Source organism: Rhinolophus ferrumequinum, chromosome 24, assembly GCF_004115265.2.
Source record: "Rhinolophus ferrumequinum isolate MPI-CBG mRhiFer1 chromosome 24, mRhiFer1_v1.p, whole genome shotgun sequence".
NCBI classification, from domain to species: Eukaryota; Metazoa; Chordata; class Mammalia; order Chiroptera; family Rhinolophidae; genus Rhinolophus; species Rhinolophus ferrumequinum.
In genome coordinates, this window is record NC_046307.1 from 40970336 (window position 1) to 40986435 (window position 16100).

The 16100-nt window shown below is 50.8% G+C and overlaps 2 protein-coding genes across 5 annotated transcripts in view; one reads left to right on the forward strand and one right to left on the reverse strand.

The window, feature by feature from the left end:
* Window positions 1-11789, forward strand: part of USP42 (ubiquitin specific peptidase 42) — a 33932-nt gene extending 22143 nt beyond the window's left edge. For both annotated transcript variants that reach the window (XM_033095657.1, XM_033095656.1), the window contains exons 12-18: window positions 267-420; window positions 2080-2796; window positions 2909-3003; window positions 4798-6291; window positions 7337-7638; window positions 9707-9750; window positions 10780-11789. In XM_033095657.1, the coding sequence (XP_032951548.1) occupies window positions 267-420; window positions 2080-2796; window positions 2909-3003; window positions 4798-6291; window positions 7337-7638; window positions 9707-9714 (2770 nt within the window). In that variant the 3' untranslated portion in view covers window positions 9715-9750; window positions 10780-11789. The remainder of the gene's footprint in view (window positions 1-266; window positions 421-2079; window positions 2797-2908; window positions 3004-4797; window positions 6292-7336; window positions 7639-9706; window positions 9751-10779) is intronic.
* A 211-nt stretch (window positions 11790-12000) lies between these two features.
* CYTH3 (cytohesin 3) overlaps window positions 12001-16100 on the reverse strand; it is a 65170-nt gene continuing 61070 nt past the window's right edge. The window contains exons 11-15 of one of the 3 annotated variants that reach the window (XR_004421913.1): window positions 15951-16022; window positions 15708-15862; window positions 15187-15355; window positions 12919-15005; window positions 12001-12820 (exon numbers count right to left, since the gene is read on the reverse strand). Coding sequence is in view for 2 of the 3 variants with exons in the window: in XM_033095678.1 (XP_032951569.1) it covers window positions 14991-15005; window positions 15187-15355; window positions 15708-15862; window positions 15951-16022 (411 nt within the window). In the remaining variant the exon portion in view is untranslated. Of the gene's footprint in view, window positions 15006-15186; window positions 15356-15707; window positions 15863-15950; window positions 16023-16100 lie in introns of all 3 variants that reach the window. The other 2 variants (XM_033095678.1, XM_033095679.1) reach the window with 2 other exon arrangements.

Consider the following 16100-nt stretch of genomic DNA (forward strand, 5'->3'; position numbering starts at 1 on the left):
TATACCGATAACAAAAGATGAATACAAGTCATGTGTGTGCATTTTTTTGGCCCCCCCGGGATATAGAGGAAAAGCTGTTTGAAACTGCCATTTGCCCAGTTACCCTAGTTGTCTCCCACCTGCACACCTGCCATTCACCTCCACCTAAAGGCGAGCCTGGGTTGCTCCGTCCACTGCAGCATATCCTGCTGTCCTGAGGGGTTAGAAGCGAATCTCTTCTAAGGAGATGTCCTGTGTAACTTTAGGCAATATCACTCTGTCTCCAGGTCCCACGATGTGAAAAACGGAGGTGAACTTACTCATTCCGCCCACAGCCCCGGCCAGTCTTCTCCCCGACCTGTGATCGGTCAGCGGGTTGTCAACAACAAGCCGGCCACGTCAGGCTTTATCGGACCACAGCTTCCTTCTCACATGATAAAGGTAACATGCCATCGCTAGAACAAACCCCGATGTTTTTTAACTGTACCATTCAAACCCTCAGGCTGACATTGTAGCAGTTGCCATGTCTTCATATACAAGTGAATTTCTTGTCAGAAAAGTATATTCAAGTCATTTATTGTAAAATATTTCCAATATACATACAAAAATCTCAGAGTATGAATATAACGATCAAGGAGAAAGGCTGGTCATACGTATATTTAAATGCTAGAGAGTTTAGCTCCCACTCTGGACTCCCATTCACTTAATGGATTAAATATCCGGGGAATTTTTAATTTCCCGGGATTAAATCTCCGGGAAATATCCAGGAGAACAGACGTGACTCCATGCCCACAGGGGCCTGTTCCTTTCTCTCACTGGGGCAGGAAGAATTGGTCTGGGGGTTATTCTCTGGCTGAAGTAGTCGTCTCTGTTTGTTGATTAATTACCAGAAAACTATGACCTGTGGAAGGTTTCTGGTGGGCAGGAGTGGATGAGATAGGAGGTGTTTCTAAGCATATCATGAGGAATGCTGGGCTCCAGGAAAGGGACCCTGTCACAAACAGAACACTTTCATCATGTCTGTTTAGCCCTCTCAGGAGTTGGGCGTTTTCTGTCCGCTGTGCAGCGGGGTTTGGCCACCCTCCCAGATGGCCTCTCAGGGAGCATGGCTGGCGCACCTGGGTCAAATGAACTCCAAGTCCTCATAGAGTAGAGCCTAACTTTTGCTCGACTCCCTGCCGAGACTGCGGATAGCCCGTCTGCATGTCGGAATAACCCCTGTCCTCTGTGCTGTAGTGTTTTAACAGCCTTTCAGTTCGAGTTGAATTTATTTTGAACCAGCAGCTTGTCTAGCTGTGTGCTGCTTTTTGTGGACGTTGGACAGTGTCTGGAGTATAGCAGGAGTCACACCAGATGCCTCTGGGAGCTGGGTAGGCAGCAGGCTACTGAATTGAGCTCTCGGTAAGAGTGACATCAGGACACTGGCCGACTGAAGAGATGTGCCCTGTGTGCAGGGGCAGCTGCTATTGAATTATCAGGACCCCCTCCGCCCCACATTAAGATAGAAACTAATTCAAATATTTAAGGAGACATTGTGAAGGCCACACAAAATTCGTCTTGGAACCAGATCTCACCCATGACCCCAGCTGGCAGCCTCTAGGGTGTAGCAGCAGTAGTTGGAATCTGGAGCACAAGAACTGCATGAGGAGGATGCCAGGCATCGTGGCGGGAGGGGATGGCCCAGGGAGTGGTGCCCGAAGCAGCGCTTCCCCCCGCAGCTCCCTTGGCCCGCACTCATTCTCCGCTGACCAGCACTCGCTTCCGCCTGGACAGCGCTGGGCCCCCAAGAAACGCACTCCAGGAGAACAGACGTGACTCCATGCCCACAGGGGCCTGTTCCTTTCTCTCACTGGGGCAGGAAGAATTGGTCTGGGGGTTATTCTCTGGCTGAAGTAGTCATCTCTGTTTGTTGATTAATTACCAGAAAACTATGACCTGTGGAAGGTTTCTGGTGGGCAGGAGTGGATGAGATAGGAGGTGTTTCTAAGTGTGTGAAACTTGTTATTTATAAAAAGACAACCAGATGGGAAGGTCCACAACCAGAATGGATTCTGTGTCTCTTTCTGGAGCTCTCACCAGCTGTGGTCTTCTTACTTCCAGAATCCACCTCACTTAAACGGGACTGGGCCATTGAAAGAAACGCCGAGCAGTTCTATGTCGAGTCCTAATGGGAACTCCAATGTCAACAGGGCTGGTCCTGTTAATGCTTCAACTTCTGTTCAAAACTGGTCAGTGAACAGGTCCTCGGTTATTCCAGAACATCCCAAGAAACAAAAAATCACAATCAGTATTCACAACAAGTTACCTGTTCGTCAAGGTCAGTCTCAGCCTAATCTTCACAGCAATTCTTTGGAGAATCCTAACAAGCCTGTCCCCTCTTCTACCATCACCAATTCTTCTGCAATACAGTCTACCTCGAGTGCACCTACGGCATCAGTTTCCAGTAAAGTCACAAAGCACATGGCCCCACCTGAGTCCTGTTCCAAGCCAGTGATGAACGGCAAGTCCAAGCTGAACCCAAGTGTCCTGGTCCCCTATGGTGCCGAGTCATCTGAAGAGTCTGACGAGGAGGCAAAGGGCCTAGGCAGGGAGAACGGGCTAGGGACGGTCGAGAGCTCACACTCTTCTGCTCAGGACGCTGAAGACGACGAGGTCTCTGGGCACGAGCTTCGAGAACCTGTTACTCTAAATGGTGCTAATAGTACAGATAGCGACCCGAAAGAAAACGGTATGTCGTTTGATGGTGCCAGTTGCCAAATCCAGCCTGCTGCACACTCCGAAAACCCCTTTTCTAAGGCAAATGGTCTACCTGGAAAGGTGAGCGAGTGTCAGGGTGGGGGTGAGGCAGGCTTTGTGGCCTCTCATCTGGGTTTCGGGAGGCACGGAGTGGCCACTAGAGTTGAAATATCTTCGTTTTTTTTCCTTGTAGTTGATGCCCGCTCCTTTGCCACCTCTCCCAGAAGACAAAATCTTAGAGACCTTCAAACTTGCTAACAAAGTGAAAGGCTCCACAGATGAAACAAGGTAAAATAATAACTTAGGAAATGAAACTCCTTGGTAGGAACTCGCAGTCGTGCCTGTGGGTATGTCACTATTTTAAGTCTGTGGAAGCCTTAGAATGAACCTTTTGAGTCCTGCAATGATGTGAATCAGCTGTAGAATTTATTAATTTGCCTTTGAAAAAAGGAAAGGAAAAATCTACGAGGGGCTGACAGTCCATGAAAACTGAATGTCCTCAAGCTAACGTCACCTTCTCCTGTATAACCTCGTCTCTCGGGTTAGGGTGTCATCAGCATACTTCTGAATCTGACACCTCGTGCTGTCTCACTTAATCCTTTTAGTGACAAGTATATGAAGCCGTATCAAGGTTATAGGGTAGGGGTCCTCGACTGAAGTAGCAAATATTTTGTTATGCCCCCTCTAGAATTCTGAAATTAAATATATAGACAGTCTACCTCCATATTTCATTTTTTAAAAATCAGTCTATTGACCTAAATGTAATGTAACGGGAATAAAAGGAAAGGAGTTCACAGCGCAGTGGTATTTCAGTGTGTTAACAAGGTGAGACTGCACCACTGTGAGAGGCCGCGATGCCACCAGGTGCTGGCAGGTGTGCACAGGTGTGCTGAGAATGTGGCCTGCTGTCGGGAGCTTGGGACCACGCACACATCCACCAGCAGGCATGTTCTGGCCTCATGGTGGACAACTGTGGGTGAAGTTCTGACCATCTCTACATGTACACAGTAGTTGTGTTCCTAGAAATGCTGGTGGCCATGAAAACTGCCAATAATATCACCACATCATCACTGGGGTTTCACCCACCTGAAAGTCGGCACTTGGGGTATAGGACACTTACTCATTATAGGGGACTGCCCACTAGTGCCAGTGGTGCACCCCCATCATTGTGACAACCCAGAAATGCACCCCACGTTTCAGAACGGCCCCGGCAGGTGGTGTGCCCTTACCTGGAAGCATGTTCGGAAGGCTTAACGATTAAAAGGGAATGGAGTCCATTGTGTAGGCCCAGACGACGCCTTCCCACTCAGTTACCTGAGAGATGGAAGGGCTTCAACATGCTGTCACTCGCATGATGACTTTTTGTTTCTGTCCTAGTGTAGGTTCATTTGTCCTCAGTGTGCATGAGAATTATTACAAGTGGGTATACAAACAAAACCACGCCTGCGTGATGACCCTGTATGTTGTATGCTGACTTCAGAATCTCATGCCACTTTCCAGATAACTGTGCATGTTGGTTCATGGGTGTTCTCTCCCCCAGATATTTCCCCACTAAAAAGTAGGGGCCACTGTTTCCTGGCAGCTTTCATTCATGTCAAGAATACATTGAAAGCTCTATAGCAATCAAGGGCAGAGTTCATTTACTAAGGAATGCCTTTCTAAACTTCAGTGATTCCTCACGTATTATAAGTAATTCCAGGAGCCATTGGCTGTTTGGAGGGAGAAAAGTAGGGTCCTCCACTCATCATTTGACTTGTTTGAGGGTTCAGGCTTATTAAGAATTGGAAGTATATCTGAAAATGGAGCCTCGAACCGCAGCATTGGTACTGCTGAAAAATGGAATAGGAGATGAGCTTGACATCGAATTTTATATTTTTATTTAACGGGGGCAAGAGAAAATTGGAAGTTTCCAAAAATGACAAGCCCACTATTGGGTTTCAACCAGATACATTAGAGGCATAAAACAGTGAATGAATGTTTTGAAGTGTTTGTCCCTGTGAACACAGGACAAAAACCCGTAAAGCAATCAGGTGAACGATTAACTTGCTTGTTTGTTTGTTTGTTTGTTTGGTCGGGCCACAGTGCACCTGGAACAGAGGAAAGCCCTGCAGAGGACGAGAAGGCAAGACTGGAGCCTGGCAGCCCCACTCCTGGTTCCCCAGAGAAAATGGAGACAGTCCCGAGTCTTAGCAGCAAATTGAAGAAGGCTTTGCCGCCTTCGGACCACTGCATGAAATCTACCAAAGAAGAAGTCTCTGAAAACGTTTTGGCAGAACCTGCCGAGGCTTTGCCGGGTATCAGCCATCTTTGTGACGCCAGCCAGATTACCATCGGGGACGATCAACTGTCTATACCATGTGGCCCTGGGAATTTAGCAAGTGATCAGAGCAGAGCACCCCAAGAAATGAAAGGGACGTTAATAGAGAGTCCCCAGGACTCGGCTGCAGTGGAGGCCACGGGGAGGTTGAGTCTGAGTCCCTCGTCCTGTCCCGTGGATGACGGTGAGCAGGGTACCTCCGTTCACAGCAGCCGAGACAAGTGCATGGCCTCAGAGGACCCGCCTGTCAGCACGGGGACCTCTGCGGATGAGCCACATCGTCCTCAGTTGGACACGGCCGCAGAAAGTCATTCAGTGGGGGGCCCCGAACAGAGTTCTGGTGAGCGATGTGAAGAAAATAAGGCTGGGCTGCAAGTCCAGGATCGCTCTCCGGTCACGGAAAAAATCGGCAGCCTCAGAAAAGTCGACCGGGGCCATTACCGCAACCGGAGAGAGCGCTCGTCCAGCGGGGAACGCGCGAGGGACAGCAGGAGCAGGACGGAGGACCACTGTCACCGGCGGCGGCACTCCTACACGCGCGAGCGCGAGCGGGCCCCACACGACCGCTACCGGCCAGAGCACTGCAACGGGGCCCAGTACCAGCCCTGCCACAGCGAGAGGCTCAGCCCCAGCCAGCACCGCGCCCCTGCCAGGTACAGCCACCACCACGCCCGACACCGCGGCGGGTCCCACCAGGACTGGAGCCGCTACCACCACGCAGACAGTGAGCGCTCCTGGGGCCGGGAGAAGTGCTACCCAGGAAAACTGAGGTGGGACCAGTCCAGGCACTTCCACGACAGGTACGCGCCATACACGGCCAGGGAGGTGCGGGACTGGAAGCCTTTCCACGGGGACCGGGGCTACGACAAGGCGGCCCAGTACGGCGGCTGGCCGTTCAAGGACTGCTATAAAAGCAGACGGGGCGCGGAGCTGCTTGCTAAGGAGAAGGAGCGGCACCATTTCGGCAGCCCGCGAGCAGGCCTCCCGCACGCCCTGCCCCCCTACCCTGACAAGTACTCCCACGAGAAGATTGCACTAGTCGCTGAAGACACTTGTCACCTCGCTGATCGGTTTCGTGATCACGAAAATGTCAAGTCACGAAAGCGCAGGTACGATAGTGCAGAACATGACAGTTTCGTAGAAAAGAAAGCCTGGAGAAGCTTACAAAGGGACCCTATAGAAGAGCCTAAGGTGAAGAAGCACAAAAAATCAAAGAAGAAAAAGAAATCCAAAGACAAACACCGAGAGCGAGACTCCAGGTGAGGGTGTGGGCTGGGCTGGGCTGGGACGCGCTCACCAGCCCCTCAGCTTCGTTTTCTCGGAACCCAGCTCGCTACCAAGTGGAGGGCTGGGTCGTGTTTATTGGTTTAATTTGTATTTCTCATCTCGGGGAAGTTGGAGATTTCACTGTTTTTCCAGAATTCTAAACTCTAGCTCTGCTCTTAAGCTGTAGCTCATGTCAATAGCATCCTAATAAAAAGGCTGCAGACCTCATTTTTCAAAGTGATGCTGCCATTTGCCATTATGGTCCCTGCCTCACAGGCCCCGAGTGTGCGGTGCCCTGTGAAGGAAAACGTGGGGGCGTCGATGTTAATGGTCACATACACGCATGTTGTCCTGTCTGTCAGTATTTCCTTCCAACTCGATGACCACAGGTGAGCAGAAAATGGGAGGCTGACTGCCTGCCCTGAGTGGGGCCTGAGACGTGTCATTTGTTGCCTTCATCTTTCTCTGTTTTTCTGTCTCCATTTCTCAATTTGAAATCTAGTTAGGAAATTCATTTTTGTATTCTTAAAAAAACTAAATTAGTCAGCGGTTGTCTTGAAAATGACTTAACCGCGATAAGACGGATAGCACCAGTAGAATTCCTGTACATTTTATACTCTCTACATTTGTCATCTCTGAGAATCACAACCTTGGGGAAATACTACCAAAGGTCATTGGTAAATAGTGGTGACTCGAGGGAACGGGAAACACCTCCCATTGCCCGAGTCACCTTGTGGCAAAACAGTTTTTTCCTCAGCCACTAGTTTTAGGAAAAGTTCACAAAATCCTTTCTCTGGTATTTTGGCCAAGCACCCTAGCAAAGCTAAAGTGGTGGGATGGGGTTCAAACTGGTGAATTTATGACACTGGACTTTAAAAAATTATTACAGTGAAAACAAACTGCCTTTGGACTTAGCCTAAGAAGTCACCTGTTTGCACAGTGAGCGGCCGAGGCAGTGAGCACAGCGGCCGAGCACAGGTCTGTGTGAGGAGGTGGCCTAGGTTCTGGTGGTTTGAGTTCTGCCTTGTTCTTCCGCAGGCACCAGCAGGACTCAGATCTTTCCGGCGCGTACTCGGATGCTGACCTCCACAGACACAAAAAGAAGAAGAAGAAAAAGAAGAGACACTCAAGGAAATCCGAGGACTTTGGGAAAGACTCAGAACCACACTTAGCGAAGGCCGCCAGCTCTGAGACTGTTGACCATTTCCGGACAAATGATGGCGGTTTTCCCCTCACTGATGGCCTGCCTCTGGAAGGTTTTGGACCTTTCCGTGAAAAAACAAAACATTTAAGGATGGAAAGCAGGGACGACAGGTGTCATCTGTCTGAGTGTGGCCAGGGTAAGAGGAGCTACTTGGAATTCAGAATATATTCTAGAAACTGGTCTTTTTGAGAAAGGTGAACACACAGGAAGAAAACCTCAAAGGTCACAAAGGGTGTGTGTTGGGGCAGGAGGCCCTCTGGCCCGGGCTCCCGGGTGCAGCGGCATCAGGTGTGGTATGCATGCACGGTGTGACCCCTTAGCCGTTCCCAGAAGCCTAAGTTACAGGGCACTGGGCCTGATGGGACCTCTGGGACTTAGGGCTCTTGGTACTGAGTATATGCCTTGTGAAGGACCAGAACTTCTGCTTTTAAACCGTTTTTGAGAGAAACATTTTTGCTGTATATTCGTTCTCTCTGGCATTTTTCAAGCTCTGGCATTCTGAGTGTCACTGAAGAGGCAGAGTTCGGCAGCTTGGGTCATGAGGGACGGCAGTGGCTGGGCTCTGGCAGAGCGATGGCTTGGAGGCGGCTGTTGGGAGGCTTTGGCTCGACGAGCTGGCTCACTCGGGGCTGCTGGGTCCTGGATGCTCGTCTGCTGCACTCAGCTGTCTTCCTCGGCGATGGCGTAGCCCTTTCTGCTCTGATTGCACGTAAAGCAGTTCCCTGACCCGGTCTGATTCGCTTCAGGGTCTCCCACCCTTGAGGGCAGTGCTGAACTGGGTGTAGTAGGAGCGGTTGCACAGGAGCAGGGCTTGGCACACCGGCTGTGAACCGAGCCACCCGCCTGTCTCCCTGTGGCCTGCCCGTTAAGAATGGCTTGAACATTTTCAAGTGGTTGGAAAAGTCCAGAGGGGAAGATCTCATTTCACATGAAAATTATATGCAATTGAAATTTCAGGGTCTAGATTTGTCGTGGAGCACAGCCCAGCTTTCATGGTCCTTTATGGAAAACGTGATTTGGTTGGCCAGTGGCCTTTTGGTCCTCAGCTGTGTCCTGGACTCTGTGGAACTGCCGTGGGCTGGGGGCAGGCCCAGGCCCTCCCGTGGCCCACGCAGCGTGGGATTATTGACGGGGAGGGACAGATGGGCCCCCAGTGTGGGCTAGGAAAGATCCAGAGACCGCGAGGGATGGAGTGCTCCATCAATCAGAACAGTGTGTGTGACGTGCTGTGGGAACTCGGGCGGCACGTGGCAGCAAGAAAGCGAGCTCAAGTGGTATTTGCTCTGTTTTTTTTTTTTAAAAATTAGTATATGGTTTCAGATTGGTTTCCCAGGAACATGCCCGCGACTGGGGGACGGGCCTGGTGACAACCGAGTCTCTCCTCCCCGCTGCTTGTGCTTGGGATGCAGTAGCGAGCAGGGCTGTGCGTACTGCGTGGAGGCCCAGGGGCTTCTCCACTGCTGCCAGCATCTTCCCCTTCTGGCTCCACGTCTCTCATAAGGACCACAGCCAGAGGCTGCCCACGACGGGGCTGGCGGCCTGCGCACAGCCGTGGCTTTGGAGGGAAAGTAGAGTGAGTCCAAACCTCAGGAGCTGGCAGTTGGTAGCTCTGATATGTGTCTCTGGGGCTGCAGTCAGGCTTGTGTCGCGCGGTGGCCCCATGTTCCTAGCCCCGCTCCAGGTGCACCCTAAGACTGGTGTGTGGCCGGTGCTGCCCCTGAGCAGACTGAGGAGCCTGGGCTCCTGTCCCCTCCTGTCTTCCCCAAGAAGGGCCAGTCACTTGACCTTCCATGTCACGCAGCCCTGTCAGCTGGCGGAGGACGGACCCCTTTGTCTGCCATGTGTCCTCTGTCCTAGTACCTCGACCATTACTTTCGCTCTTTCGGACACATGTTCTCTGGCTCCATTAAACTCTTCCCTTCCTTCGGCCCACGATCTGTTCTCTCCTGCTGTTAAAGGCCGGTCAGTTTGGCGGGTTGAGTGCACTGTTCCCACAGGCATGGCTGTCACTGCATCTTTCCACCGGCATCAGCGACCCGCGGTCGTCACATCATTTTCAGTAAAACGCTCACAGAGGATTGATTTCAGGCGAAAACGTACAACTACCGAGAGCTGGTCCTGAGAGTAATCAGTGCACATGCAGCGCAGGCCCTGAACAGTTCGTGCCACCATCATTAAACTGTCTCTTAACCTTTGCTTTCTAGGTGATTGAAAACTTGGCCTCAGAACAAAGAATTCACTAGTTACGGTAAGCTGCTCTCGTATCTGTTATCTCCTAATGGTTTGTAGAGGCACGCTGGGGACATGCATGACGGAGTTTGGGGCCCTGGGGACTGGGGCAGCTGCGGGAGGCTCCCCCCAGCAAGGGCTGCAGACCTTCTGACCTCCAGGCCACGCACTGTGCTGTGGTGGACTCCCTCCTCAGTCCTGGCTAGGGGACACTGGTGTCTCCAAACTCAGGGACTCCGTTCCCTTTCGTCCCCTTATTGTAAGAAAATGAGGGCGTTTAAAACATCAGCATCCAGTTGCTTCGTAAACATTTGAAGAGATTGAGGCTCCAGTTCCCTCAGCCCGACCTACTATCGGCCTGAGAGGAGCCCCAGCATCTCCATTTCTTCAGACACCCGCACCCCCCAGGCCCTCGCTGTGCTTCGGGAACACTGGGGCTGGGCCACCCCATCTCAGACGAGAAGGTTTGGGGGTGTGGTGGCAGACCAGACCCTTGAGGGTGCCAAGTGACTACTGAACTGTTTCCAGTGGCCCTGGGGTGGCCATGTTGTATGCCCTGCCTTAGCTGAGGTCAAGGAATTTTGTCTAAATGTGTAACTTCTAGTCAGCAAGGGGGTTTTAAAATGAATTTCAAAAGTAAATTGTCTACAGAAGATTAATTTGCAGTTAATTGACATGCTTTATCAGTTTGTTCGCAAGGGAAAGACCTAAGCCTAATTAAGGAATTAAATTCTTCCCTGGTGAAAGGGAATTTAAGGACTGAGATGGATTAGTGGCAGTTGGGGTTCGGTGGGTGCGGTCCACGCCCAGCAGATGGCGCCTCTTTGCTGAGCTGCCCGCCGCCTCCGGCTCCCTCTGCACCTGTCTGGAACCGCCGGTTCCTTCACTGCCTTCAGAAAGGCGGGCAGTGTTTGAAGAGCTTCCCCGCAGCCCTGGGGAACCTGCTAAAAGGGAGCCCTCGAGTAAGTTACTGGTGCTAGGAAAAGGGGAGGCCCTGCCGGGGACTCACTGGGCCCTTTGTTCCAACTTCCTGCCTCTTGTCTTTCAGATTCAACATGTCCAACAGAAGCCATCCCCAACCCAGCTTAAATTATAAATATAGGAAATAACTTTGTTCAAATCTGCGTGGTGCTTCCTTAGTAAATACTGTACAGATTTTACCATGGAGAACGTTTTTTTAGTTTTTACCTTTTCTTAATTACTCTTATTCCAAATGGATGAACACTTTCTACAACTGCTGACCATTGTAAAATACCGTGTATATAAATCACCTTGAAAATAACGCCCTGGACTAGAACATCTCAAATGCTGCTTAATCAGACTCAGGTTGATCACTAGTATTCCATGTAATGCTCCTCCAAGGTAGACATCCGGGGCAAGACCGACCGGGAAACCATGGAATTTTAAAAGTACAAACAACTGACAGTATGTATATTTAATTTAAAGACTTATTTAAAGATTCACAAGCTCTCAACTAGACTTTTGAGAGCAATCTGTTTTCTGTAATGTCTGATACTAGAAACTAATTTGCTTCATATTTTAGTTGTATTCAAGATTTGAAGGTGTATTTTATAGACAAGTTCTGTTTTTGAACTTTGTGGAACTATTCCAATCAATTTACCAGTTATGATGAGTATTTACATTATGAATGTATAATCCAAACATTATTTGTAAAGCCTACAGTATGTTTTTTTATTACATAACACTTTTTTTATACAGTGTCTCTTGTCTTGACTATGATATTGGAGTCTGAGTTGTCAGCTTGGTCCCTTAAAGTTTCTAGTTACAGACAAAATCATACTGTGATTTTATTTTTAATATGGATATGCTATCAAACTGTGATACACTTATAATTCTTCACTGGTCCTGCATCAGGAGATGGAGTGGGGAAAACTGTATTTAATACAGTTTGTATCTGAATAATCTGTATGCTTTATACAGTTTGTGTTGTTCAGAGATGTCTAAAGTTTGATCTTTGTTTTTTTAAAGATTAAAAAAAGCACTTGCCCCACTGTAAATATACAGCATGTAAAATTTATATAGTATATAAATGGCAGCAAATTAAACACTTTGCGTCTTATTTTTTACTGCTGTTTGCCCCATTTGCTTCCAGACACTTCTCATTGACTTCTTGTTGGCTTCACTTTGCCTTCTCTTTCTTAAACCCTTCAAAAAGCTCCGGTGCTGGGCGGGGCCTGGAGGGGCAGACCCCAGGACAGGTGAGGGAGATGGGGGAGTGGGTGGTTGAAGAACTAAGTCTCACACAAGGTGGTTTTAACAGTGCATTTAATTTTTATTTAGTGAACACAGTATTTGCAATTTGACAGCCATACACCTTCCAATTTTACTAACTATTCACTTTACAACAAAATATCGAAACAGGTATTTCTTCATGCAAGTTGTGGGAGTATATACATTGAATAAACACTCCAGAAATCATTATGTATGTACATTATTTACATATTAACTATATTTACTGTAAATAGAAATGTTTTCTAAGAAAAAATAAGAGAAACCACAACGTGTTTTCTGGTCTACACCAGACCTGACTTGTCAGCAAAGCATATCTATGTAGATATATGCATTTTAACTTTAAAAATATGCATTGCTTTATGTGAAGCATTAAATGCTGCTTTGCCTATAAATAGAAGCTATTTGGACCCAGTTTGGTACCACATGAAACTGCTCAAAAGTTTCCTGACGACGCTCTCTTGTCTAGGTTCAGGGTCATCCAACTAGCCTCACCTGCTAAGCAAAGCCGGTGGGGCTGTGGAGGCCACCTCGTCCCATCCAGGGCCCCTCACCGCCTCCTGCCCTTGGTCTTGGGAGGAAAGCATGTCTTTGGCCAGAGTTGGGATGGTCATTCAGCCCTGAGCACAGACATGGGGGCAGGGAGGAAGATGAAGGCGGTCACCCTGAGGTTCAGGCAAAGCCCCGCCCAGCTCGGCCTGAGGGCGTAGTGGGGTGCCAGCGAAATGCCGGGACGTGAATACTGCCACAGGACACGTAACACTGATGGCAAGGTGGGAGGTTCTAAGCACCACGGCCTCCTGCATTGCTCCTGGGGAAATGGCCACCGAGGGAAGCTCCTTCACAGATGGACAAAGAACCATTTCTTAGAAGGTGTTTCCTTATGCTCACTTCTCCCAAACCCAGGAGACAAAGCCCTGTATCCACGAGGTCCTACCTGGGTCAAAGGACAGAGAACATCCACACGTGAAACACTGATGGAGCCGGCGCCGCGGGCAGTCCTGGGTGTGGGGCCAGCCCGAGGGGCCGTGCTGCCGAGGCGTCTTCAGCAGTGTTTGGTCAGGGGTCCCGGCAGGTCTGTTTTCCGGAAGATGGAGGCCAGAGTTGCATATATATCAGTCAGGCATTTCAACAATGCTGACTTGCCTTCCTCAAACACTGAAGTGTCGGATTTGAGGTATCAGGACAGTAACAGAGCCTAAGAGCTTGGGGAATAAACCAAAAACGTCAGTTTGATGTGTGTCGGAGAGTCACGGGCTCAGACCCCTTTGCAGTCTAGTGGCTTAAAGCTACGTCAAGGTCAGCCGCACCGAGGCTACGGTCCCACAGCCATCAGGTCTCAGCATCAAGGCAACTCACAGGAACGGTTAATTCTGCTGCTTGAGGCTCCACATCAAGTGCACACCGCCTGAGGTTTTCTTTCTTGAACTTGGTTTTACACAAGAGTAGTGACTTCTAACGGGGGCAAACTCAGGATGTGCTACGCAGATGGGGGCGGGACCCACGTGGGCATGCTGGTCCTGGTGATGGCGATGAAGCTCCCAATCAAGAGCGGCGTCTGTCCCCCGCCCTGTCCTGAGGAACCAGGGGCGTCCTGTCACAGCCCACAGCCTCCACCCTGCCCACTCGTGCGCCCTCAGCTGCGTCACCCCCGCAGCAAATGCGCTGCCGAGGACCTGTGGCTGCTGTGCGGTCACCAGCAGCCAGATGCCCGGTAGCTCCCGTCACCCAGCAGTGCAGGTTCGGGCTGTGACCCAGTCACAGAATCTCTCAGTGCCACTGTCTCCCCACAGCTTGCTCTTTCCCTCTTCGTAACGGGAGAGTAAACCTCTGAAAACATGGGATAAGATGATTTCTAGTGACTTACATGCCAACTCATGATATGAAGAAATCTGGTCAAATTATTAGCGGGTCAGTGATATTGGCACGCATTCTGCCAAAAGGTTTAAATAGTGAAGACGGTGGTCAAAAGCGGGTCCGAACCATGTGCTCAGTTGAACCATATGGAACTGCTGCTTGTGGAACAGTCGAATGTTAGCGGGTCCATATGGTTCGGCATATGGACTATCTGCCCCCGGGGTTCAGCAGGTACTGGATAAATGCCCCAAAACCGTAATTTAAATTTTAAGGATTTGCCTTTTTAGAAAGCATCTGTGGGACCAGCCGTCTGAGTTGAGACGTCCTAGGGGACCCGGACACCCAGCCACTTCCCTGTATGGACGGATGAGGGCATCACAGAGCAGCAACACTAGGAACAGACCTCGGCCGACACTCGCAGGCGGATCCCTGCTCCACAGCCGCCCGTGGCCGCTGCAGATGTGTGTGTGATTCCAGTGCACAGTATAGACGTGTGTCCAGGAGTTTAATGTGTAGCTGCCATTCTAAAAATACTACTGTTAAGAAAGTATCTTCCATTATAATTTCAGAATATAAAAAGGCATATAAAAGCTATAATCCTACATATCTGAGGGAAAAAATCTGAATAAAAAAGTGGTAGCTTTTCCTTTCCTGTTTTGATATAAAACAGCGGCTTCTAGAACAGTGAACACGCCACGCGTGAGCACGTGTGGCACGACGGGAACACGCGAGGCTCCCGGGGACAGACCTCGAGTGCCGAGCCTGCAGCACGGGCTGTCGCAGCTGAACTCCCAGGCGCACCTGCTGCACAGAACTGCAGGGAGGACGTGTGGACGTCTGTGCTGCGGGCCAGGAAGGTCGGCAGAAGGGGGACACTCGGTGTCGCTCACCGGACACGACGCACAAAGGCTGGGGAGAAGCCGGCAGGGCCCTCGAGGCCACCCTGGAGTGGTCACAAGCTCTGCACAGAAGCACTGTCTCCTGATGCCTTCTGGAAAAGGCCGTTGGGGTCCAGGGTGTCACAGGGAGGCCTCCCGGTCACTTTCTGCTGTGGGGTTTTGGTTTTCACTTTTACTGTCCAGGCCAGGAAACCTCTATTTTTTATTGGCAATCCTCCTTTTCCTTGTGGCCAGCATGTCATAGAAAGGATCCCTACTGATGCTCGCTCTGGGGAAGAAAAGGAAACACCTCGGTTAGGGGAGGAGGTGCTGCAACCAAAGAACGGACTGGGCCTCTGAGCCGGCAGAGGCAGGTCGCCCTCCCGCGTGGAGACGGGGCCAGTTCCTGCACACAGGGCGGGCGCGCACACACCGCTCTGCAGCTGCACCATCATCCGGAGGAAATGGACCTGGAGCCTGAGGCTCTGAGCCGGGGGTACTGTGGGCCCTGACATTTGTTCCTCCATTTTGTAAAGCGTGACTTCCGCTTTGACCGGCGAGGCCTCTGCTCCGGGGACGGCCGTCTCGAATAAATGCCCACCAGCCACACGACCAGACACACAGCATCCCACTGTGGCTCTGGGTTTGAGAGAGTTCAGTCGATTTTGATAGCTGACCATTTGGGCTACTTGTTTGCTCTTCCTGCACTTTAAACTACCGCTCTTGTAAGAGGTTCAAATCTACCAATAAAGAGTGAGCCCTCAAAACCCGAGGCCTCCACCCTCGACCCCAGTAAATGCAGCCCCCAGTCCCAGGTGCGCTCTCATTCTCCCCACCGCCCCCGAGCTCACGGTGTATTTCCAGGTCTTTTAAGTAATAAACCTGCATCTTTTCAACGTCTCCTGCCAGTTACTGCTGAAGGGGGTGGTGCAGTCGTAAGGAGAAGCACAAGGGCATTACCAGCCAGTCCCCAGGCCCCGGCCCGGCGCACCTGATGGACTTCATCCACTCATCCTTCTCCTCGGGGCTGGGCGCCGAGATCCGATACACCACGTGGTTCCCCTCCACCACCCGGCCGTCAGCCTCCGTCTTACAGGCTTTGATGACCTGCCCTTTGTGGCTCGGGTTATAAAGCTCGAAACAGTTCTGGGGGGGACAGAGAGGGGCGGTCACCGAGGGCCAGGGGAGGTTCTCATGCCGGGGCCACCAGCGGGGAGGGCCGGAGGGAGCTTACGGGTTTCCGTGGGTCCTCCACCTCCCTGATGCTCAGGTTCTCCAGTGGGATAATCCCCCTGGGCTCCTTATCCTGCGAGAGAGAGCACACAGCCAGCCTCACGTGGGTCACCGATCGGCGGGCCCTCTGACGCGGAGAGGGACCAGGCGA